This window comes from Calidris pugnax, unplaced genomic scaffold (genome assembly GCF_001431845.1).
Source record: "Calidris pugnax isolate Ruff unplaced genomic scaffold, ASM143184v1 scaffold225, whole genome shotgun sequence".
NCBI lineage: Eukaryota > Metazoa > Chordata > Aves > Charadriiformes > Scolopacidae > Calidris > Calidris pugnax.
The window spans coordinates 2,127,448-2,150,881 of NW_015091072.1; the positions used below are offsets into that span (position 1 = coordinate 2,127,448).

The window sequence follows — 23,434 nt, forward strand, 5'->3', positions numbered from 1 at the left end:
GGGAGGTTGTGGAGTCCCCTTCTCTGGAGATTTTCAAGACTTGCCTTGATGCAGTCCTGAGTGATGTGCTGTGGGCAATCCTGCTTTGGCAGGGGAGTTGGACTAGATGATCTCTAGAGGTCCCTTCCAACTCTGACAATTCCGTGATTCTGCGACCTCGCTGCAAAGACGTTATGGCTGAGAGACGGTGCTCTCCCTGGCGCCAACTTTCTGCAGAACCTCAGGCCAGTTGTCTCAGATCACTCAAGATTTTAAAAAAAAAGGATAAAACATACAGCCCGCTCTCCAAACCCCCGGCTGCCTCCCATCCTTAACCACGCTCTCTCTCCGACTACACACACCGGCGCTGGGGGAGGCGGCCAACCCTTCACGACTGAAGCAAGGAAACTCGCTCGGGAGCCAAAGCTCGGTACCCCCGCAGGAACACCCGAGGGGCACAAAGGGCCGCGGCGGGAGCGGTGCGGGGGGGACACACTGCACCGTCCCGGCCTGTTCGGCCTCCGCGGCCTGAGGGGGCTCCCGGGGGTGGCGGGAGAAGGTCCCGGTGGGCGCCGCCGTCGCCAGGGCGACAGGGCCGAAGCCCCGCGCTCCGGTGTCGCCGGAGCGCGGGGCTTCGGCCCTGTCGCCCTGGCGACGGCGGCGCCCACCGGGACCTTCTCCCGCCACCCCCGGGAGCCCCCTCAGGCCGCGGAGGCCGAACAGGCCGGGACGGTGCAGTGTGTCCCCCCCGCACCGCTCCCGCCGCGGCCCTTTGTGCCCCTCGGGTGTTCCTGCGGGGGTACCGAGCTTTGGCTCCCGAGCGAGTTTCCTTGCTTCAGTCGTGAAGGGTTGGCCGCCTCCCCCAGCGCCGGTGTGTGTAGTCGGAGAGAGAGCGTGGTTAAGGATGGGAGGCAGCCGGGGGTTTGGAGAGCGGGCTGTATGTTTTATCCTTTTTTTTTAAAATCTTGAGTGATCTGAGACAACTGGCCTGAGGTTCTGCAGAAAGTTGGCGCCAGGGAGAGCACCGTCTCTCAGCCATAACGTCTTTGCAGCGTGGTCGCAGAATCACGGAATTGTCAGAGTTGGAAGGGACCTCTAGAGATCATCTAGTCCAACTCCCCTGCCAAAGCAGGATTGCCCACAGCACATCACTCAGGACTGCATCAAGGCAAGTCTTGAAAATCTCCAGAGAAGGGGACTCCACAACCTCCCTGGGCAGCCTGTTCCAGGGCTCTGTCACCTGCGCATTGCCTCTGCGTGTGACATCTCAGCCTGGAAGTTAGTTAGCTTCAGCGTGCAGTGTAAAAGCCCAGCGTTTTTATTTAGAATTAGGTCCCTGGAAACTAACTCATCCTGTTGGATGTGTTTTCATCTCCTTGGAAAGCTTGGTTGCCTAAGGAAAGAAGGCTCGTGGACAGGCTCTGTCTATTCCTTCTCCACCTAGTAATTTTAACTCTCTGGCCAATTTCAGGCAAATTTGTCAGGTCTTAGAGAGGCTGAAGTCTTCAGTTTCATGGAAATCAACATCTAACAAATGCAGATCATCACAATCGTTGTGCACGCTAAGGGCAGGGCACCTTGGATCCAGCTTCTTGTGACAGCAGAGGTGAACTGAGTCCATCCTGTCTGAATACAGCTGTAGCACGCAGTGCTATTTGTCCAGGGAAGTTTGTTGGAGAAAGGTGGAAGTAAGATGAAGAAGAAGGGAATAGTGATATGTTGAGTCACTGACTATAAGTACATAAAAAATCACAGGGCTTGATTTTTCCTTTTCACATAATAGCTTAGCCTTCTATTAGACTCCACCCAGACGTATGATTATTAAATGCTTTTAGTAAAGATAAATTAATGATTGCACAGTTAAGCATTCGTAAGTCAAGTAATGTAATAGCTTGGGTTGGAAGCATGATGTTGGCTTTGCTTTGTCATATGCAATGCTTTGGGACAATCATATTTATGTGATTACATTATGTAGCGCTTTAACAAACTGCAGAGTATCGTTTGTCTCTCATGAATTGTGTGCAGTAATCAGACAAATAGGAAGAAAGAAGCTTCCCATGGGGAAATAGTTATTATTATAAGGATTTGGAATTTTTAATTCTGACTTTCAATTACTGCCATGATAATGATCCATAGGCACGTTTTGGCGTGAAATAGATTTGACTAAAAATACATTTGTTACTAAATGGGAAATAAGCTTAGAAAATGCTCCTGTAAGCATGATTTTAAGGTACATATGTTCAAAATAACATATCAGATGTGTGAAGCAGTATGAGAACAGTTGGAAACTTTGGAGTATTTGGATATTACTTATTCCTTTAGGTTATAGATAAATGGGAAGAGTTTAACAGAGTAGGTGAAAAATGGTGATGGATCCTGGCGGAGTCTGACAGCTGAAAAGAGATAATTAGGATATAAGTGCTTGGTAGTTGCTTTGCTGCTTTGATTTTTGGTTTTACAAGTAGTGTTCTCAGGAGTTGACCAGGGACAGAGTGAAGTGACTGTCACTCAAGTGGTGCTGTGATGTGTAGCTGGCACACGCCTGCTGTGCTCATCGTGACCTCCACGTTTGTAGCTGAAGTTTAGTCTGAAATTTCAAAGGCATCTTCTGAACAGGAGGGCAGAAATTCAGTGTATGTATTTTGCTGACACTGTTGGCTGAGCTACTCCAGCTCTTTTGCAGCTTGTCTCCTCTTGGGTGAATGTAGAGGATGCTTCTGACTTCTTTAAGGGGAGGAATGAAAGTGCTGGTTTTTGTTGGCTGGCTTTCTGTTGGTTTCCCCCCCACCTCCCCGTGAAAGTGTCTTGGCATAAGGTGTGTGACATTGTAACAATCATATCCAGTTTGGATGTGAATTAGTACAAATGTATGGATTGAAGTTGGATACTATGTAGGGTAGAGGAAAGAAATATGTAGGGAAATCAAGAGCTGGGACATACCACATTTGACAAGAACCGTTCAGTTGTTTAATTTTTATACAGCAGTGCTTGTGTTCTTGTAATAAGGTTTTGCATCCAAGATGGTCTTACAAATACCTTTGTAAATGACGCATGACTGGGGGGAGGTAGAGGTAGCATAGCATTTGATATGAAGGGATTCTCAATGAATCATAGTTGTTTGCATTGTAAGAACACAGACCTGGACAGGCTTGAGAGATGGGCCTGTGCAAACCTCATGAAGTTCAACAGGGCCAAGTGCAAGGTCCTGCATATGGGTCACAGCAATCCCAAGCAGAAATACAGGTTGGGAGGAGAGTGGATTAAGAGGAGCCCTGAGGAGAAGGACTTGGGGGTGTTGGTTGATGCGAAACTCAACATGAGCTAGAAATGTGCACTTGCAGCCCAGAAAGTCATCCACATCTTGGGCTGCATCGGAAGAAGTGTGCCCAGCAGGTCAAGGGAGGTGATTCTCCCCCTCTGCTCTGCTCTCATGAGACCCCACCTGGAGTACTGTGTCCAGCTTTGGAGTCCCCAACATAAGAAGGACATGGACCTGTTGGATGGGTCCAGCAGAGGGCCATGGAAATGATCAGAGGGCAGGAGCACCTCTCTTATGAAGACAGGCTGAGAGAGTTGGGGTTGTTCAGTCTGGAGAAGAGAAGGCTCTGGAGAGACCTTATAGCAGCCTTCCAGTTCCTGAAGGGGGCCTACAGGAGAGATTAAGAGGGACTCTTTGCCAGGAAGTATAGTAATATGACAAGGGCTTATGGTTTTAAACTGAAAGAAGGTAGATTTAGACAGATACTAGGAAGAAATTCTTTACTGTGAGAGTGGTGAGACACTGCTTCCAGTTGCCCAGGGAAGCTGTGGATGCTCCATCCCTGGAAGTGTTCAAGGCCAGGCTGGGTGGGGCTTTGAGCACCTGGTCTAGTGGGAGGTGTCCCTGCCTATGATTGGAAGTAGATGATCTATAAGTTCCCTTCCAACCATTCTATGAACTATTCAAAGCTGTCATGAAGTCTGTGCCACCTTGAAGGATAGCAAGTAAACATCACAGCACAGTGTTTCAGCTGAGACAGTTTTCAATTAAATAACTATTGAACGTTGTCTCTGATTATCAAAATGCCAGTGGAGACGTGTGCCTGGCTGTGTGTTTAAAGGAAAATGGATATGTAAAACGTGTGTGTGCATAGCACCTAACAGCTTTAATGTTCCTACTTATTTCATAACGGGTCTAATTGTAATTGTCAGGCTTCCTAAGAAGTACTATATTTGTCTCCAGCCTGAAGAACTGCTCACCCTTAGTATTGCCAGTCACTTTATAACTTACTTCCTGTGCTAGCATTCTTCATCTCTGTCATGTTTGTGACTCCTTTCTTAAGTGAAGTCCCTCAGGAACATGTTTTCCTATTCTGAAGGGTATCAATCGTAACGTGAGGGGTGGGTGGGTGTGATCTGGAAAGCTGAGTGAAAACATGTCAGAAGGAATGGCTGAGCAGTAGGGCTTCCCGTGTTTCACATTGCAGTAAAGCATGTAAAGGTCACAACTCCCTGATTAAGAAATGTTGTGCAGTGCCCAATTTATATAATGCTAACCTAACTTGCTGGTTAAAATACAATTCCAGCTTTCACATGTGCGTATCATGTGTCCAAAGTGTACTTTGGTTTGACCTTCCAAGTGTAGCACTGTTGTTGTGCTCTAAGTAAGCACAAAAGTAATTCTGCTGTGTGCACAGGATTGACAAATTGTGTATAAACTAAGTTTGTTTCCTGTACGAAAAGCTATGGTGTTAGTCTTTTAAGGTGAATGAGTTACTTTTGCAAGCAAGACAGACGATAGCAATCTTTTACCTCAGCCACACTTTATGCCATTCAGAAAAGAAGAAAGTAGCAGACTGCTAAAAATGTTTCATGCTTCCTGTTAGCAAGTGCCTCTCTCACCCAGTTACCTGAACTTCTGTCAGGTTAATTCACCCAGATGAAGACCGTGAAATGTGAACCATCTAAAAGCACATCTTAGTCATGTCAGTACTCTGACACCAAAATGAGATCTTTGTGGTCCATCTCCAGTGAGGCTGGAATGATCGGAGTGTGGCTCTATTAACTTTTAGGTATAATGCAGGTTTCTTAGGTCCTGGGATCTGGAAGTCATTGGTGTGGTGGGCAGTGCCATGAGAAGATTGATAAAAAACATTGTTCTTTAGGCTGCTGACACTATTAAAAGCAGCATAAAGGTATTACAGGGAGACAAGAACTTAACTTTAAAAAGTTTTGTTTCTTCTTCAAGTAAATGAAGTATAAAGTGGGAAAAAAGTTGCTCATTTGGGGCATCTCACTGCATCTGTAGTCTAATGAGTGGATGGTTTATGGAACACTTACTTCATGCTATTTGGAGTTGGACTCTGCTTTGCTTTCATGCGCCAGTGAAGTTGTTAGCTAGAAATTGAACACAAATCTTAGGTTGGTTGAAAATTGCCTTTTGCTCCATACTACAGCTCTTTTTGCTCATTTACTACAATAATAAAATGGTGCTAGCCCAACACTGAGCCACTCCAAATCAGCAACAAGACAAGGAGCACCATTTGATTTTTTCACTATTGGAGAATCCATACTATTCAGAGATGCTGTTTAAATATTATGTATCTGCAGTTTAAATGCTTGATTCTTCTATGTAAGTCTGTTGCTTCTGTTGTAAATTCTGAGACTTCCTGTGTAATTGGAGAAGTTTAACTCGTTTTGACATCATCTTGGGTCAGAGTTCCACAAACGTTAAGCTAGCACTGCCACCCTGAGAAGCACCCTTGTACCAATGTAAGCAGTTTCAGTGTAGTTGTTTGGGAGTGGAGGGTTTCTTTGCAATCCTTTTGCAGAGTAAATTTCAAGTTGAAGTTCTTGTCTGGCTTCCTGTGTGAGTGCCAGTGAAATGGGGGAGAGGCTGTGTCTCTCAGCGTTATTTTGGAGCAGGTAGGAGAGTAGGGGAGGGTAACCATCTTACAGATTTTCCTGTATTATTACTGCTGTAAGGGCTGTTTGCTAACTAAGGAAAGTTACGTGGCTAGTTTAGCATATGTTGCAGTGTAACTCACTGACTCTGATAAAATAATTAATACAAGCAAAAATTGTTATTTTGTAACGCATCAGGTTTCAACTGTAGGTTGCCTTTCAGAACTCTGTGTAACTTACATCTCTGCATAAGTAGAGTTGGGTTGAAAATGAGCTGAATGGCTGGGTCCAGAGCGTGATGATCAGCAGTGCAAAGTCTCTTTGGAGGCCAGTGACTAGTGGTGTACTCCAGAGGTCAATTCTGGGTCCAGTCCTATTAATTCTTCATTAATAGTCTGGATGATGGGGCAGAGTGTACCCTCAGCACATTTGCTGATAGGAAGAGTGGCTGATACACCAGAAGGTCGTGCTGCCATCCAGAGGGACCTTAACAAGCTGGAGAGGTGGGCTGATGAGAACCTCATGAAGTTCAACAAGGGGAAGGGCCTTGCACCTGGGGAGGAACAACCCCATACTGGGGGCCACCCAGCTGGAAAGCAGCTTAGAAGAAAAGGACCTGGGCGTCTAGGTAGACACCAATCTGAACATGAGCCTGCAATGTGCCCTTGCTGCAAAGAAGGCAAATGGTATCCTGGACTGCATTAAACAAAATATTGCTAGCAGGTCAAGGGACGTGATCCTTCCCCTCTACTCAGCACTGGTGAGGCCACACCTGGAGTGCTGTATCCAGTTCTGGGCTCCCCAGTAGAGGAGAAAGATGGACATGCTGGAGAGAGTCCAATGAAGGGCCACAAAGGTGACGGAGGGACTGGAGCATCTCTCACCTGAGGAAAGGCTGAGAGAGCTGGGACTGTTCAGCCTGCAGCAGATAAGGCTCAGGGAGATCACATCAAGCTATATAAATATATGAAGGGTATGGAGACAGGTTTTTGTCAGTGATGCCTAATGACAAGAGGTAATGGACACAAACTGGAATTCAGGAGGCTCCATCTGAACATCAGGAAACACTTTTTACTGTGAGGGTGACCGAGCCCTGGAGCAGGTTGCATAGGGAGGTTGTGGAGTCTCCATCCTTGGAGATACTCAAAAGTCGTCTGGATATGGTCTTGCACAGCTGGCTCTAGGTGGCCCTGCTTGAGCAGGGGGGTTGGACGAGATGACCTCCAGAGGTACTTTCCAACCTCAACTGTTCTGTGTTTCTGTAATGCCCTAACCTGCTTCAGAATCTAAGAAACTCTCAGAAGATTGCATTCTGAAAATCAATATTTAAAGTGCTATAGTCACATCTTGCCTACATGACCATTTGTTTGTCTTTGCTGTCAGGAGTTAAAACTGCAGCAGTTGCCATTTGTATCCAAGCTATTAAAAAAATGGTAATAATTTTAATTTGGTAGAGTATTCACCTGTATTCAGCCAGCACACGTACTCTGTACTTCTGAGCTGCAATTTCCTTGCTCTGTGATTAGTTGGGGGCTGCTCTGCCTTTGAGCTTCTAATCAGTCATGCAACCTACACTTGCACACCCTTTCTTCTGTCTTACTCTCTGCATGGCTTAAGTTCAAAACATCTTCTGTTGGAGGCAGCTGGTGTCTGTGTTCATTTACGTGAAAGCCGGGGAGAGTTGAGGGCTTTTGGGGTTTGTTCCTGTGACTAAAAGTGATGCATAGTCTCAACAGCTGATCATTTGGGCTATTAGGTATTGTCTTTATCTGAAGCAGTGGTGTCTGTTGATGTCATGTTTTATACTTGCTGTGGTTGGCAAGTTATAGAGAGTCCCACCTGTAAATTGGCTCAGGAGGCTTTATAGTCCATCTTACTCACTTTGTCTGTAGTTTTTCTTCTGTTTGGGTGGGGATGGGAAGATGCTGTGTTTCTTAGTTTGGAAAAACTAACAGTTTGAGCTATCCCTTGCCAAGGAACACAATGGAGATCTCCAACTTCCAGTTTCACTTAAAAATATTTTTACCTGGTCAGTCTCAGGTGGCAACAGGGAGGTGATTTCTGAGAGTGGTAGAAAAAAAAAGATGGAGGTAAGGCATTTTAATGTTATGGAATGATTTTCTAATTAAGTAAAACTTGCAGGATCATGGTATCAGTTTGCCTCTTCCCTTTACCCATTCCTTTCAGACCTCTGCAAAGTAATAACTTGGAAATCTGATTTTAGTTTCTCCTCTGTTGTCAGTGCCAAATTTCTACAGTAGTCTTATTTGCTTTTTCTGGTGCTTTCAAAACTACTTATTTACCCCTGGATAGCTCGTGTACAGTAATTCCAAGCTGAGTAACTAGTTCATCAAATGGTGAAATTAATGAATCTAGGTTTCCTATCAATTTGTACCTAGTGGTTCCATTTTCTGGTGTCTAAGATACATTGGTCTTGCTTTTAAATTTCTTCTTTGAAAGTGGTTGTTAAGAAAGTGTGTCTGCTTTTCCCTGGTCACCTGGGCTCAGATATCTTTAGTTTGGACCTCTCTGTTAAATCTAATTGAAATAGTTTGCAGCTTTTTCCCTGCCAGTGTTATTTAATACTGTCAAACACCCAGATCAGAAGATGAGTCCTTTATTGCTGGAACTGAAGCAGTTGCCCAGTGGACCAAAAAAAAAAAAACTTTGAGTAAAGATGTGAAATACCATTGAGGTTGTGAAGGAGAGTTAGATTGCTTCGGTTCACTAAAGCCTTTTTTGAGGAGCCTGGCATGAAATGTACATTACAAAATTGTGGGGGTTTTGTTTGGTTTTGTTAGGTTTGGGGGCAGAGTGTGTGTGTGTGTTTGGTGTTTTTTTAAAGCTCATTAGGACTGGTAATAGTGGAAGCACCACTTCTGGAATAATGAGCTGGCCTTTTCTGAAGAAAGTGGCAGTACATTGTCTAGACAGGTGCTTTGGGAGCACTTCCCTACAGTTGCCAGTTTCCATGATTCTGAAAGTTGAAGGGAAGTTTCATTAATTCTTGTAAAGTCAACGTACTTAGAAATTATGTGTCTTTACAGTGCAGTTGGGGAGTAGGTTTGCTCAGATTATAAATTAAAACTGAAATACTGGTTTATGGCACCTTCTACCTTGGCCGTTTTTGCCTTTAGCCCCACTAAGATTCATAAGGAAATCCTTTCCTTTGGAAGGTCAGTGTTTGTAACCAAATCTCAGAATGGATTTCCTCTGCATGAGCTTTATAGAGAAGACCCATACAATAATGCTTTCTGTATCATGAACCCATGACAAGTTCTTAGTTTGTGTCGGATTTCTCAAATCACAAGCCTGTAAAATATTCAAGAACTTGATTGTGTAATCCTGTGTACTTAATGACTTATATCTGAAAAGATAAATTAAAAAAATTGACATATAAACTTTCTGGATACCCTGCACATTTCAGTTCTAGGATATTTTGCACTGCTTGTTAGTTAGGGCCCTCAAGAGACAGCACCAAGTTGGTTTAACATGTGTCTATGTGTCTGGTGTAGCTATCAGAGAATCACTTGATACCTCCTCAACACCTTATGCAGTTTTATGGACAGACTATGTCAGGATCATTTGTAGTGGTAGAGCAAAGGGAAGCTCAGGTTAAAACCAAAAAATTAATCAGAGTGTAATATTCTGGCTATATCAATGTGCCCAAAATGAAAGTTTTTATGCTTTGATTTTAAATTGATTGTCAAGCCCCATGATAAAGGACAGTTCTTTAAATACCTTGTTTGGAGGTAAGGTCACATCAGAAAGCAGAATTAGACTGGCTCTTGTAGAAGCTGTAGCTTCTGCATTTGTCCAGTTGGTTTTTGGTGTTTCAAATACAGCTTTCATACGTGGATGGCTTCCTTACTTATAAATAATCCCAGTATTCAGAGATCTTGATAACTTGCATGCTACAGCTCTTTTTGGGGAAAAAGAAATTATTTGTTCTTTAGGCAATGTGCTGCCAGCAAGGTTTGGCTCACCAACTCTTGCACCAGAGTAGGAGCACGCTCAACCTCAGCCACGGTGCAGGCAATGTTTGTCATTTAATACAGGTAACCGAACTCACATAGAGGTGATGGCCTGCCATAGGAGGACGTTGTCTGCAGTCCACTTTGTATCCATTTTAGCCTTCACCATCAGAACACTGTCAAGTGTAGCATAATTAGATATCTACCTTCTATTTGAAAATAATTTTCTATTTTGAAGTGTACTGTGGATCACCGGGCATTGAAAACCAGGGAGATGGGCACTGTCTTGCAACTCAGAGACGTTCCTCATACTTTCTCACTTCCTTCATGAAATTGGTATGTGGTAACTTATGAACCTTAAAAATATATATAAAGAACATGGGATTCATGAGGATTTCTGAGGTCATTGCTTTTTGTTTTCCTAAAGAAAAGAGTGACCTTCCCCTTATCTTGATCTAAAGTAGCTGAGGACACTCTTTAGGGTGACATCTCTGGTCTTTGTGATTCTCAATTGTGCAATAGTTGTGTAATTACAGGTTTTTACCTCCCAAATGCCTGCTTCCATCTAGACCACAGGAGACAGTTCTCATAGGCATCTTCCTTTACTAGCACTGTGCACCACTCCAGTCTGTTTGTAGTACCAAAATAGTCCACACAATGTGTGAGGGTGGCAGCAGCTCACATCTGGATGCAAAAGGTCTAGAGATACCTCTCCTGAAATAGTTTTCAGAACAGCAAGTAAGAGACTTGGTTCAGTAGACATGATCTCTCTCTGTGCCCCTCCTCTAATTATTAAAAATAAATGAGACTGTAACAATGTAGGCAGACTTGAGGAGCAACAACAGTAGAATAAGAAGAATAAACATGAGAGATGGATCTTTAGGTGATTAACAGCAAAGTTTCTTTTTTTTTTCCCCCTGAAGTTTCTTAAGCAGATCTGGTCAGGATTTCTCAGAATGACCTGACAACTCTGCTGTCCTGAAACTGCATGTTAGTAAATGGTCACAAGCAATTATGTCCTTCATATTACGAAAATTATAAATGAAAACAAAAAATAATGTAGATATAAGGGAATATCACTTGGGTGATAACCCTGCTTCTTCCTTCAGTGGTGGGGGGAAGGAAGTTTTCTTTCTAGTACTCTCACATGCCCTTCTATAATAGCCTTAGTGAAACTTTATTGCTTTAAGTCAGCAGGAGGAAAAATACCAATGTATTTGACTTTAGATAGTACAAACAAAAGAGGTAAAGAAAAACATTCTAAAAGCAGTGACCTTTTTTCCCCATCTGTTGCTATTTGCAGACACCTTAAAAAAAAAAAAAGTATATTGTGTAACAAGTTTTAGCTTATTGGCATTGGTTTTCTTCTCTTGACTTTTGCAGAAGCTCTGGGAACGGTCTGGTTGCCCTAGGAAACTGTCAGCTGGTTTGAATTGGGAATGTGTATTCTGTGAAAAGCTGAGGTAGCTCTCTCCTGCCCTTTCGTCCCTCGTACATCTTCCTGGGCAAAAGGTGGTGCATGTAGTGACCAGTCTGACACTAGCTGGTCAGCCAGCGCGTACGTGCTGCGGAGCTGGTGACAGGCTCAAGCAGTGTTCATTCAGTCTCTTACCTGCAGTGTCAGCACTGACTTCACTCTCCTCCTCCTCTGCTCGGTCTGGGGCTTTTGTAAACATCTGGGGACTGATGGGGTCTTTGAGAGGTTTCTTTTTAGGTCAGTCAGTGAGCCCAGCAGTTGTTGTGAGTGGGTGGATGAAGAGCCGTGGTGCCGTACCAAGAAAACCTTGGTTTCCTCAGAAACCGAACTGAAAGATATCAAAGGGATTTTTACTCTTACCAGGAAAAAGAGTTCTTTTCAATTTCCGGTACAATAGTCTTAACAGGTTACTTTTATAGGCAAAAGTAATTGGTATATGTAGGTAACAATTACGAAAGTAAGCTTTCGAGTTTAATTTCTTGCAGTCATTTTAAATAATGCAAAATTCAAATAGAAATGTTTCAAGGGGGAATAAAGAAAAGGCAGTAAATCATGTCTTTTTATCTCAAGGGCACCTTGCTTGTGATTAAAAGCTTGTATTAAGTCCCTGGTTGAAGCTTGTCTTATTTTAAAACATGCGCAGAATATTGGAAAAGAGAATTCCAGCAGTCACTTGAATGAAGAGGACACTGTCTTGCAGGAACAAAAAAATAGCATTTGAGTGATTATTATCTATATCTTGAAACTAATCTTGGCTGTAAATCATGGCTAACTACATGAGGTGTACAAAACTAGTAACGTAAGATTGTAGCAGATTTGGACTGTTGGTAGCTCCATATTAAAAAGATTCTTTCTGCCTCATACAGAAGAATGGAGCTAGCTTTACTAATTTGAGGAAGATTGGTTTGTACAGCCAAAGACAACAGAATTGAAGAATTACTTTCTTTTAAAGTTAGGGTTGGAAACACTTCCTAAATAAAGCATGAAAAGTTAATGTCAAATAAAATAATCTGGACTAACTTTTTCCTAAAAAACTAAATCTGCTGAGTGCATGTTTTGAAGAAAAGATTTCATAAAATAAGTTGCCAAATAAGACAATTTGAGTTTTCTGTCCCTCTTTTTCAGAACTGTAAAGGAGGTTAAATTACATTAAATTTAAATCTCCAGAACACAAAATATCTTATGGTTTCTGGGAATGACATTGCATTTAAATTAAAATCTATATTTTACGTTGATAATATAAGAGCTGTAAACTACATAAAGCTTGAGGGAACTTTGGTACTAAATAAATAAAAATGTTGAATTGCTTCTCTGTCATCTAACTGAAGAATTTGGAATTTGCTACATTCTCTCTGCAGAAGGCATTTGTCTGAGCAAGTGAGCATATTTCATGAGTGAACTTAAAATACATTTGCCCCTGAGCTTATAAAGCAAATATATGTCTTTTGCTTTAGAGAATCAGTGAAGGAATCTCTCTGAGAAGAAATATTACTCGAGATGGAAGAAGTAAAGAAAAACCCATTGTCACAGTTCTGGTGATACAACAGCTGCAAGGAAGAAATGGAGGCAGTATAGGTATGATTCACGAGCCTGCAGAAGTCTCCACCTAGGCAGCTTTTTTTTAATTCTCAAAGCCCATTTTCAGCAGCTCTGAAGAATACCAGCTTCCTGCTGTTGCCAGCTGTAACAAATAAAATGCAAAGGTTTTTGTCCTTACAGAATAAGAATAGGAGAAAAACAACTTCAGTTCACCATGTTTCTTATGGTACAATCTAGCAATAAAAAACCTGGAGTTGTATACAAGCACTGTTTAACAAACTTAACCGTGTCTTTTTCCAGGTAAAATATCAGAACTGGAAATAAACAAACTGGTTAATTAGTTAAAATGTACAGTAGTGGTGGTGTTTTGGTTTTTTTTATCACTTGCACAAAACTGCTTTGGAACTTCTGGGGAAAAATTGGTTGAATGGAAAACTTTGATGAACTTGCCTATAAGTAATTCCATAGAAAAATGAAGTTAGAATAATATTCATTGCATTTCTCTGCCCTGTCTTCTGTATGAAATGGGCTGTAGATCCCAGTAAACCTGAGGTATATAAAATATGAATTTCAAGTTGTTTGTGTCTGATAGTTAGTGAGGCTTATACACTCAATGTATATTGAGTGGCATCACTTGGACATAATTTTTTGAAAAAGGCAAGAGAGGAAGAAAGAAACAGGGAGTCTTTGACACCTTATAATGAGGACTTCTTGTTTTCTTGGGGTCAAAAAATGGTTACGAGCTGTATTAATAAATTTCAGCACAAACTTCTACTGAGATCTTGCCTATCATCTCAAACACTACTTACAATGTACTGCTGAATCATTCAAGTCATCTGCTAAGGAGGGAGAAATAAGGTAATGAGAAAACTCTGTAGATGGTGACTTTGGGATATAGGGATGCTGTTATTAGGAATAAGAATTGAGCTGAGGGGACGCGGACCCTGGGCAGAAGAAGTATAGGAGCATGGAGAGCCCGTGTTGGGGGGGAGAAGTGGGTGCTCTGACTCGGGTCAGGGTGAAGACGGGGTTGTGGATGTGATCTAAACTGTGTGCAGGGAGAAGCAGGTGAGTGAGAACAGCTGTGTTTGTTCTGGGAAAGATATTTGTGGGTGGGTGCTTTTTTTACACCCTTTACCTTCACACAGTGGTGCTTAATCTGTAACCTTGCACGGTAACCGGCCTTCTAAATTCACACTAAGGCTTTCTGTGTTAAATATGTTGTAACACAGAAATACTCCTTTGGTTCTGAAGTTACATAAATTTGCAAGATTAAAAAAAATATGGTTCCTTGGTGAGTACATTAGTCTTTCAAAAATGCTAAGTTCACAAAAACTGAGACCTCTCTCATCTTTTTGCTCTGATTTCTGGCATCCTCGCTGTGGTCTAATAATACCCTGTAACAGTTCTGCCCGTACAGACAGTGCAGAAAAGTGAAGAAACGGGGTACACGACTGCCACACGATGCAATCCAGCATCTTCCTTTTTCTAAGCATAATGTTTGAGAGCTTTGCTGTACCAGAACTATGTCCACATCCTCTGTGCTCACCTCCTTACCCCCCCTACACAGAAACAGTACTGTATATGCTAAATTAAATAACATGACCCTTTTGCCCCCGTGAATAGCTATTTTACCTGACACACGTGATATTGTCTAAATGCTGGATGTACAAGAGCGTAGTGTTACCAGCCAGCTACTCTGCTGCTGCCGTCTTTGCTGGTAGCCTTAGTGGATATAGATTCTGCTGGGCTGCTTTGACATAACTGAAAAAATACCTACTGAAACAAGATGTGCTGACCCTAATCCCTCAACATGTCTGTGAACATCTCTCTGGTTGCCAGTAGTGCTTTTTTTTTAATAATCAGAATTGCACACCTGCTAAACTCTCCCAGGGAGAGTATTGCTGACCATCGCCAGCTACGCACAGGAGGGATAGGTTACAGATGCCTTGGGTGAGAAACTGGCTTCCCTGGCTTTCAGAGTTGTGAATTTTCACTAACTTGAAAGACCAGAGGTACCAACTGGACTAGTCTTACTACATATAAACAAAAATAAAATTGTTAGTGAGTTAAGCTAGGTGGATTTAAAAAGAAATCTGTTTTGAAGATGAAATATCACCAAATAATTATGAGAGGGTGAATGAAAGTGCTGAAGTTGCATCACTACTTTTTGCCAGAGCAAAAGAGACTCTGTTAACTCTGTTAAGTTTTTTCATAATTTTTGTACAGCATGGTCAGTGAGAATGGAGAAAACAAAGCCTGTCCAGAAATATAAATGGAAAGTGATGCCCTCCCATTGATGGGCTAGGGAGGTCTTTGGTGACTGTGTTTTAGGTGGGCTGTATGTAACGCTCAGTGGAACAGTGTAACGCTGTAACTCAGCTTGGAGGATTGTGTCTAATTTTGTGATGGTGTGAACACTGTTGTGGAGGTGGAGGAGTTGAATTATGTTCCTGAAAACTTCAGGCACTTTGAGTGCCCCAAGCTGGATCTATTTACAGGATATCACCTGTTTGCTTTACTTCATGGTTTGCCAACATTTCCCGTATCTTCATAGGAATAGAGAATGTACTTAACGAAGGGATAGAGTGGTAAACAGTATCAGCCTTCATGTTTCTCCTCAGTAAATCTTTACTGAACAAGTCCGCTACATTCAATTTACCTTTAAGAGTATAAAGACTGGAGAACAGTAACCAAGTCCTGTTTTGGCACAATACAGATAATTTCTGTTAACATTACGCACACACCGGCGCATGCACAGAGCCCTCTCTGAAGTGTGTGCTTCGATGCTTTGGGAGCTCTCTAGATGGCTGGCTTTCTGGTTTGGAAGAATTTCTTTTTGTGTCAGTAATGGTAGGCTCAGTTTACATTAAAATCTGCTTGGTGTTGAAAGTTATATTAAAAACCACCCCCACTTCCTTACAGTACAAACAAACAAACAAAAAAATACCCTAAAGACATGAAGCCGGTTCAAAGAAGCCGATGAGCTTTCCAGGAGGAGCCAGGGAGAGGTGAAGCCACGAGGAGTCTGAGGGCCCATGGGAAGAGTTGCAATAACAGGTTGGTTGGGGAGAGAACGAGCAGAAGCATGAAACTAAATAGAGACCTCAGCCTCATCAAAAACCAGATTTTTACTTTTTCCTGCTGTCATCTACAGTATATATAATGTTACTTGCTGTCTAAAATTCATTCCTCTGGTAGACACGTGTTTGACCATCATTGACTTGATCTCATCTTATGTTTATTTTTTTCATAATGTTTTTGTTTACCTAAATACATGCTATTGATGTGTTCAAGCTGAGGATAAGTTAGGTGCAATGTATTAGGCTGTTATATAAAACTGTATTTCATAACTTTATTTTTAACTCAATTTTATATATCTTACAACATAGGGTGTAATTTTTGGCCATTTTAACCTATACATTAATTCAATAATGATAAGTTTGTAATTTACTACATGAATAGCACTCTAAATTTGTATTTAATAAAATGTCCTCATTGTAAGTTGTATTTTGCTTAGCATTCATGCTTTATTTAGAACTGGGAATTGGATGCATATTCAGTTAGGAAGGGCTGATGAAAGAGAGTCCATTGGGACCTCCTCCCATTCAAAAAATAATCAAATACTCTAATTTTCCTTCTTGCTTCCTTAAAGTAGTTGGGATTATAATTGTTTTTATATTTAAATTAATTGAGGAAATGGAAACCAGTTCATCATAGACAGCGGGGGTTCACAAAGCACCCCTTTTTTAATGCTTACGTGACCAGCTGGTCTTCATCAAGGTGATGGGCTTCTGCATATGTTGTAGTATGGCCCTGTCCTTGTGGTCAAAGGCAAAGCCACGTAAGAAATATTGTGTGCTAAGAATTCAGAAGAGTATAGGACTTGTTAATTCCTTCTGCAATTTTCTTCAGGCTCTCTTCTCCGAAACCATGCCAGAGATGACAGAGAATGAGACACCTACTAAGAAGCAACATCGGTGAGTTTCTGTGGGAAAAACGGCTATTTTGCAGTTCTGTCTGTGATCATGTCACAGTTATGAGATTTCTAGCTAAAAGCTTGGCAATAAGGGTATTAACAACAAGTTCTGAGGGGTGACCAGAGTCGATCCAAAAATCTGGGAACTGTGGCTGCAAAGCTCCCTTTCTCCTATCTATGCTGAATTATTTGTCAAAGACATGTCTACCTGGGCCATCTAGACAACGGAGATTCTTTGATTATTACACTGACTTTTTGATTTGAGATTCTTTGATTATTACACTGCTTTATACACCGATGTGTATAAAAATGTCACCGCCTCTGTTCGAGTGCACCTTGTATTATTGCGGACACTCCTTATAGATATTGGGGAATCACTGTACTCATTTTGATAGAATAATTTAGATCTCTTCCTCAACTCCCAGTGGAATCTGGATCTTACATCGCAAATTGCTGCTGGATCTCAAAATACATCTTGAGGATTTGTTACAAAGTGACTGGGAGCTCATTACAACTTTTCCAGGTTTTAGTTCCGTTGTAGTGGGGTGTTGATCAAATACTTAATTGGTAGGGGAATCTCCAGTCCCTAGTTAAATACAGCATCTATTGTGTGCTAGCTGGCCATGTAGGGTATGATTTATGATAAGAAAAGCTTAGAGAGAACATTGATTTGTCCTACAGAAATTTTTTCAGTCATTTTTTCAGTCATTTCATCAGATCTTGTGACTCTTACCCCACTAATGGAATATTTTGGATTCTGTATTGGTAATGGGAATCAAAGGGCAGCTGGGTCTCTCCAGCTCTTATATCCTTGTGCATATTTAGAATAGATGGCCAGTTCTGATTGGCAGATGGTTGTTTTGCATATAAGCGGGAAAATGATAGTTTACTGTAAAATAAAAAAAAAAACAAAACCACATTTTAAATGGTAGTTTACATGCATTCCTATTCTGGTGGTGCAAGTTTTCAATGAGCAGAAAATTTCTCACTTCTTGAATAGCTGTAGAACAGATGTGTGGGCTTCAGTTGGCATTTATTTGACTTGAAGATGTTCATCTTTAGGCGTTATTTCTTAGCAAATGACTCCAGGTCTGACCATCTGCAGTAACATTGCTGTCTTGTGATCATTGCCCAAGTTATTCTAGATGCACACTACTTTTGGTGAGTTATCAGAAATAAACGTGTTTCAACTCAAAGTGTAAAGGATACACGCCCCATCGTAATCACACATCATCCACAGGTATCCCGCATTCTCACTTCAGATTCCATGTAACATCTGGACTCTGCTGTAACAGTGAAAAGGGAAAGCAGAAGATGCTGCTCTGTGTTTTGCATACTCTAGCCAAACATCTAGACTGAGAGTGCACTGCACTGCTGGACAGAAATCTTTTTAAAGCTCTTTTTTTTTTTTTTCCGGAATATTTATTTTTCCAGAAAACATGTGCTTTGCTTTACTATGCTTCCTGAAAGTATTTGACTTACTGCATGTGTACAGTACATCTGATTTATATATGTACACATTTGAGGTTTATTGACTTCCAGCAAAGCAATTTGAGTCATTGCATAGTGATTCTGACCTGGTTGCCATCAGTCCAGAAATTCCAGGTGCCCATCTGAAAACAAAGACAACAATCACATGCTCAAACTATACCTAGACAGAATTTTGAGGCAGTGAAGAAGAAGAACTGCAGAGGAATGGTAATTCTGGTTTCTCATACAAGGGAAGCATGTTTATACCAGAAGGTATGATGTTTGAAGGTAACATGTCTGGAAAAATCAATTTGCGTGGTAACATTTTCTGCTGTTTCATTGATAAAAGCAACATTTCAGACAAATAATGAATGCTGTTGCTCAGAAATTAGTTCTATTGTTTTTTTAATATTTGGCCTTATTGAACACTGGGTACTGGTTCTGTTTCCTGAACATAAACATAAAAATCCAGCTCTGCCCTATATAATACAGGTAGCAATAATTAAATGGGGTATTACACTATGCCTTGTTGGGCTGAAATTTACTGAAGTACGAATACAAATCAATTTTTATTAGAAACTATTTCATACCGATGTCTAAAATCAGTCTTCATGAATGTGATTTCTACTATGTTCTTGCTCACAGAGCAGAATATAATGTTTAATATTTTAGCTGTAATGGAAATAATAAAAGAAACGTATGTATGCAGATTTTTTCACTTCTGTTTCACATCACTGTTTTCCCTTTATGTTTCACAGAAAGAAAAACCGGGAGACACATAATGCAGGTAGGAGCATTACGTTTTGTTGTTCAGTTCTGGAAATAAGCACAGATGCTTTGAACTAGTAAAATATATGGGTGGAGAAGGTTCCTCCTAAGGAGTTTATTACACTGAAAAAACCCACCCTACTAAACACTTCTCTGTGTCCTTGCATAGAATATCTATGCAGAAAGGCTTCTTGATCGGTCTCTAGTTTGCTGTTTTCCACAGCACAAGGTTAGAGTAGCATACCCAAGTATGAAAGTAGGACCATGCCCCTGGCTTTCTAATGCTAATAAACTGTGAAGTGAACAATTTCAGTTGTATTCAATTCTAAAGGAAAATAAATGCACAGGCATTCACGTGCAAATAATACCCACCTCTCTTAAAACAGAGGTAAACGCTTAAGCAAATTAGAGATGGATATCCAACCCAAGAGCTTTAGAGGTTCCCTGGATTAGAAATATTCCTGTAGCCTGTCCCTGAGGCACCCACCTGGACGTTGGCATCCCAGAAATTCTGTGGGAGTACCCTCTGTATGTTGCAGGAGTCGCACCCAGGGAAAAGGCAGCATGTGGCCTTTTCTTCCCATCAGTGTCCAGCTCCAGGGGCATCTTCTACAAGCAGCAGCAGAAAGATGGACCAGGGAGGGGTCTTACAGGTTTTGGCCTGGTTTATCCTAAGAAATTGATTCCTCCAGTTCTTCTTTTATTAAACAGCACTACTGTGTGATTTTCACAAATTCACCTGGAAAAACCACTGTGTAGTTTCCATGTGAAAGCCGTGGAATAGAGTGGTTGTTGGGCTGCGCCCAGGGTGTGCCCAATTTCTTAAGGATTAAGAAGTATCAGGAAGTAGTCTTATCAAGTTTACTTTTAAGATTGCCGACCTGGTTCTAGTTCTCAGTTCCTGTTTTACTTGCCGATAACTTTCCAAAGTCTTTATCTACTTGACTGAACTTTACAAGATGTTGGGACCAGCTCCCTCCAACCCTGCAGCTTGCCTAGTCATTAATACCTGGACAAGCTGGGTAGAGCATGGAAAGTATTGTCAAAACAAAGGAATAGCACTTCACAACTACTGTGATATCTATATGTATTAGTAAGATATATATAAAGATTAAGTCCCAAGGATCTTGTGTTTTAATGTTTATACAGCTGCTCTGATTTATATTGCAGAAGAGACTTTGTCTTGCACTTGTGCTTAGGCTTTAGGCCTGTCTCTGTCAACACCACCAGTCTGGCCTGAGATACAAAAAATAATAGTTTAAAAAATGTCAATTGAAGTGACGGACTACTGAAATAAAACTTGAAATTAAATAATTAAATTCAGCATATCCTTTGTAAAGCAGCACAATAAAATATACTCACCTGCAGATCACTCTGTGTTTCTGTGTGCTGCCAAAAGCAGCCCAGCTGCACAAACCACAAGGCAATACTCAGCAGAAAATTAGAGATGGATATCCAACCCAAGAGCTTTAGAGGTTCCCTGGATTAGAAATATTCCTGTAGCCTGTCCCTGAGGCACCCACCTGGACGTTGGCATCCCAGAAATTCTGTGGGAGTACCCTCTGTATGTTGCAGGAGTCGCACCCAGGGAAAAGGCAGCATGTGGCCTTTTCTTCCCATCAGTGTCCAGCTCCAGGGGCATCTTCTACAAGCAGCAGCAGAAAGATGGACCAGGGAGGGGTCTTACAGGTTTTGGCCTGGTTTATCCTAAGAAATTGATTCCTCCAGTTCTTCTTTTATTAAACAGCACTACTGTGTGATTTTCACAAATTCACCTGGAAAAACCACTGTGTAGTTTCCATGTGAAAGCCGTGGAATAGAGTGGTTGTTGGGCTGCGCCCAGGGTGTGCCCAATTTCTTAAGGATTAAGAAGTATCAGGAAGTAGTCTTATCAAGTTTACTTTTAAGATTGCCGACCTGGTTCTAGTTCTCAGTTCCTGTTTTACTTGCCGATAACTTTCCAAAGTCTTTATCTACTTGACTGAACTTTACAAGATGTTGGGACCAGCTCCCTCCAACCCTGCAGCTTGCCTAGTCATTAATACCTGGACAAGCTGGGTAGAGCATGGAAAGTATTGTCAAAACAAAGGAATAGCACTTCACAACTACTGTGATATCTATATGTATTAGTAAGATATATATAAAGATTAAGTCCCAAGGATCTTGTGTTTTAATGTTTATACAGCTGCTCTGACTTATATTGCAGAAGAGACTTTGTCTTGCACTTGTGCTTAGGCTTTAGGCCTGTCTCTGTCTACACCACCACTCTGTCCCGAGATACAAAAAATAATAGTTTAAAAAAGGTCAATTGAAGTGACAGACTACCGAAATAAAACTTGAAATTAAATAATTAAATTCAGCATATCCTTTGTAAAGCAGCACAATAAAATATACTCACCTGCAGATCACTCTGTGTTTCTGTTGCTGCCAAAAGCAGCCTGGCTGCACAAACCACAAGGCAATACTCAGCACAAAGAATGATATGTTAATTTCAATCTTGACGAAGCCATGACAGAACTTTTTTTCAGGCTCTTTGGTAAAAAAGGCATCTAATCGTTTTAGGTTGCGTAGAACACCAAAACATCACAGTAAAAAAAACCAATTACTACGTGAGAGTGAACTATATTTGAAGGAAGATGGTTTGCGTAGGACACCAAAACATCACAGTCAAAAAAAAAATTGCTATGTGAGAGTGAACTATATTTGAAGGAAGATGGCTATGGTGGGTGGAAAACATAGAGATTAATGCTGTCTGAAAAAAGCCCAGCTCTGGGCCGTGCCCAAAGGTATTTACGCTGCTAGACTTCTAGTGTAGACCCTTTGCACCAGTGTTTAGGCTTGTGAAGAGTCCACTAGAGGTCTATAAACGTAGCATTTTTTTACTTTCTCCAAAATAGGTAATTCACTGGAAATACTGTTCATTAAATACTTTCTTTACAAGGTAAATTTTGTTTACAAGGTCATAATTAGACCTTGCAGAACAATTATACCTTTGAATGTGAACAAGAGTAACTGAGAGTCCATATACCTAGACATTCAGCCATATTGAGCATTGGCTGCTCCATCAATAAAAATTTAAAATTGAGATTGAAAAGAGACACAGATTTCCTTCCCAAATCTGAAACGAATTCTTTCCATAATCTTGGTTCATTTGCTCTCTGTATACTTACATTTAACCAATCTGCTCTCTGAAAAGAGTTTTGTAAAACACAGCTAGAAAGCATTACAAAACCTGAATTTTGACTTGCAGTTGCAACTGCTTTCCACAAAGGGGTCCAGAACATCCCCACCTTTTAAAGGTACTGCTTCTGATGTTACGGGTCTTAACTCTGCTGAGTATTAATCCAATAGCTGAGGTTTACTTTAGAGCCAGTTTTTTTCACCTGTCAAGTTACTAAGGGTTCCAGTCTGTCATGAAATAACGTATTTATGAGCCCTTGCATTGGTACCAGTGTGCTGCTCTCGTGCTGACTTGCCCCACCAGATGACACAGCACGTATTATTTTTGCTTAGTGGAGAGACATCGAAAGAAGAAGATCAATGCTGGGATAAACAGAATCGGAGAACTCATTCCCTGCTCTCCAGCACTTAAGCAGGTAAGTGTCCGTTCAGAGGTGCTTGTGCGTTTCCTTGTCTGTAGAAGTAAGAAGCAGGTGAGTGTCCTTTCAGAGGTGTGTACAAGTTTCCTTGTGAAATGCTTGTGCGTTTCCTTGTCTGTAGAAGTAAAAATTCTTATTTTGCTATTTGTCTTAGGAAGAAGGCAAAACTGTCTGAATTAATATGCTCAAAAAGCTTACCAGTTATTGGTATGTAAAAAATGATCTGTAATAGAATTCCTTTTGGAAGTGCAGGGCCACATGAATGTAATACACAGATTTTGAGCTTTTTATCTGAAGGTATTGCATATGACTGTTGAAGGAAGGAAACCATACAAGTTGGACATGTGACTGATTTTCTCCTCAGTTGATACGTGCAGTATTTTTGAGGGGTAAGGCAGAAGTAGGTTGGATCTGGCCAGTGGGTCGCCGGTTACGTTGTGCAACTCCTGTTTGTCGAAGTCGTTTTCTACTGATGCTGTTTAATGTGCTCTGTAAGATGCTGGAGTGGTGAAAGCTGTGGGTTAAGCAAGATCATTTTTTGGGTCATTCTCCAGTCCCATCTCTGCGCTTTGCTGGTTGATCACTGAATGTCCCAAGATGTAAATAGACTTGTGTGCCTGCTTATTTTTGTCGCCTTTCATAAAATGGGATGATAGCAATTCTGAAAGCGATACTATAATAGTAAGTTAAGACAGTGTCCTTGTGAAAGATGAGGCAAGACAAATGGGTTGAGGTTGATGCACAGAAGTGTCTTTTTCGAGACAGC

The 23,434-nt window shown here is 41.3% G+C and overlaps 1 protein-coding gene across 1 annotated transcript in view; it reads left to right on the forward strand.

The window, feature by feature from the left end:
* The window catches only part of USF3 (upstream transcription factor family member 3), a 53,098-nt gene that overhangs the window by 19,946 nt on the left and 9,718 nt on the right, over positions 1-23,434 (forward strand). The window contains exons 2-4 of the mRNA XM_014957174.1: positions 16,768-16,832; positions 19,060-19,088; positions 22,583-22,665. Coding sequence (XP_014812660.1) covers positions 16,768-16,832; positions 19,060-19,088; positions 22,583-22,665 — 177 coding nt within the window. The remainder of the gene's footprint in view (positions 1-16,767; positions 16,833-19,059; positions 19,089-22,582; positions 22,666-23,434) is intronic.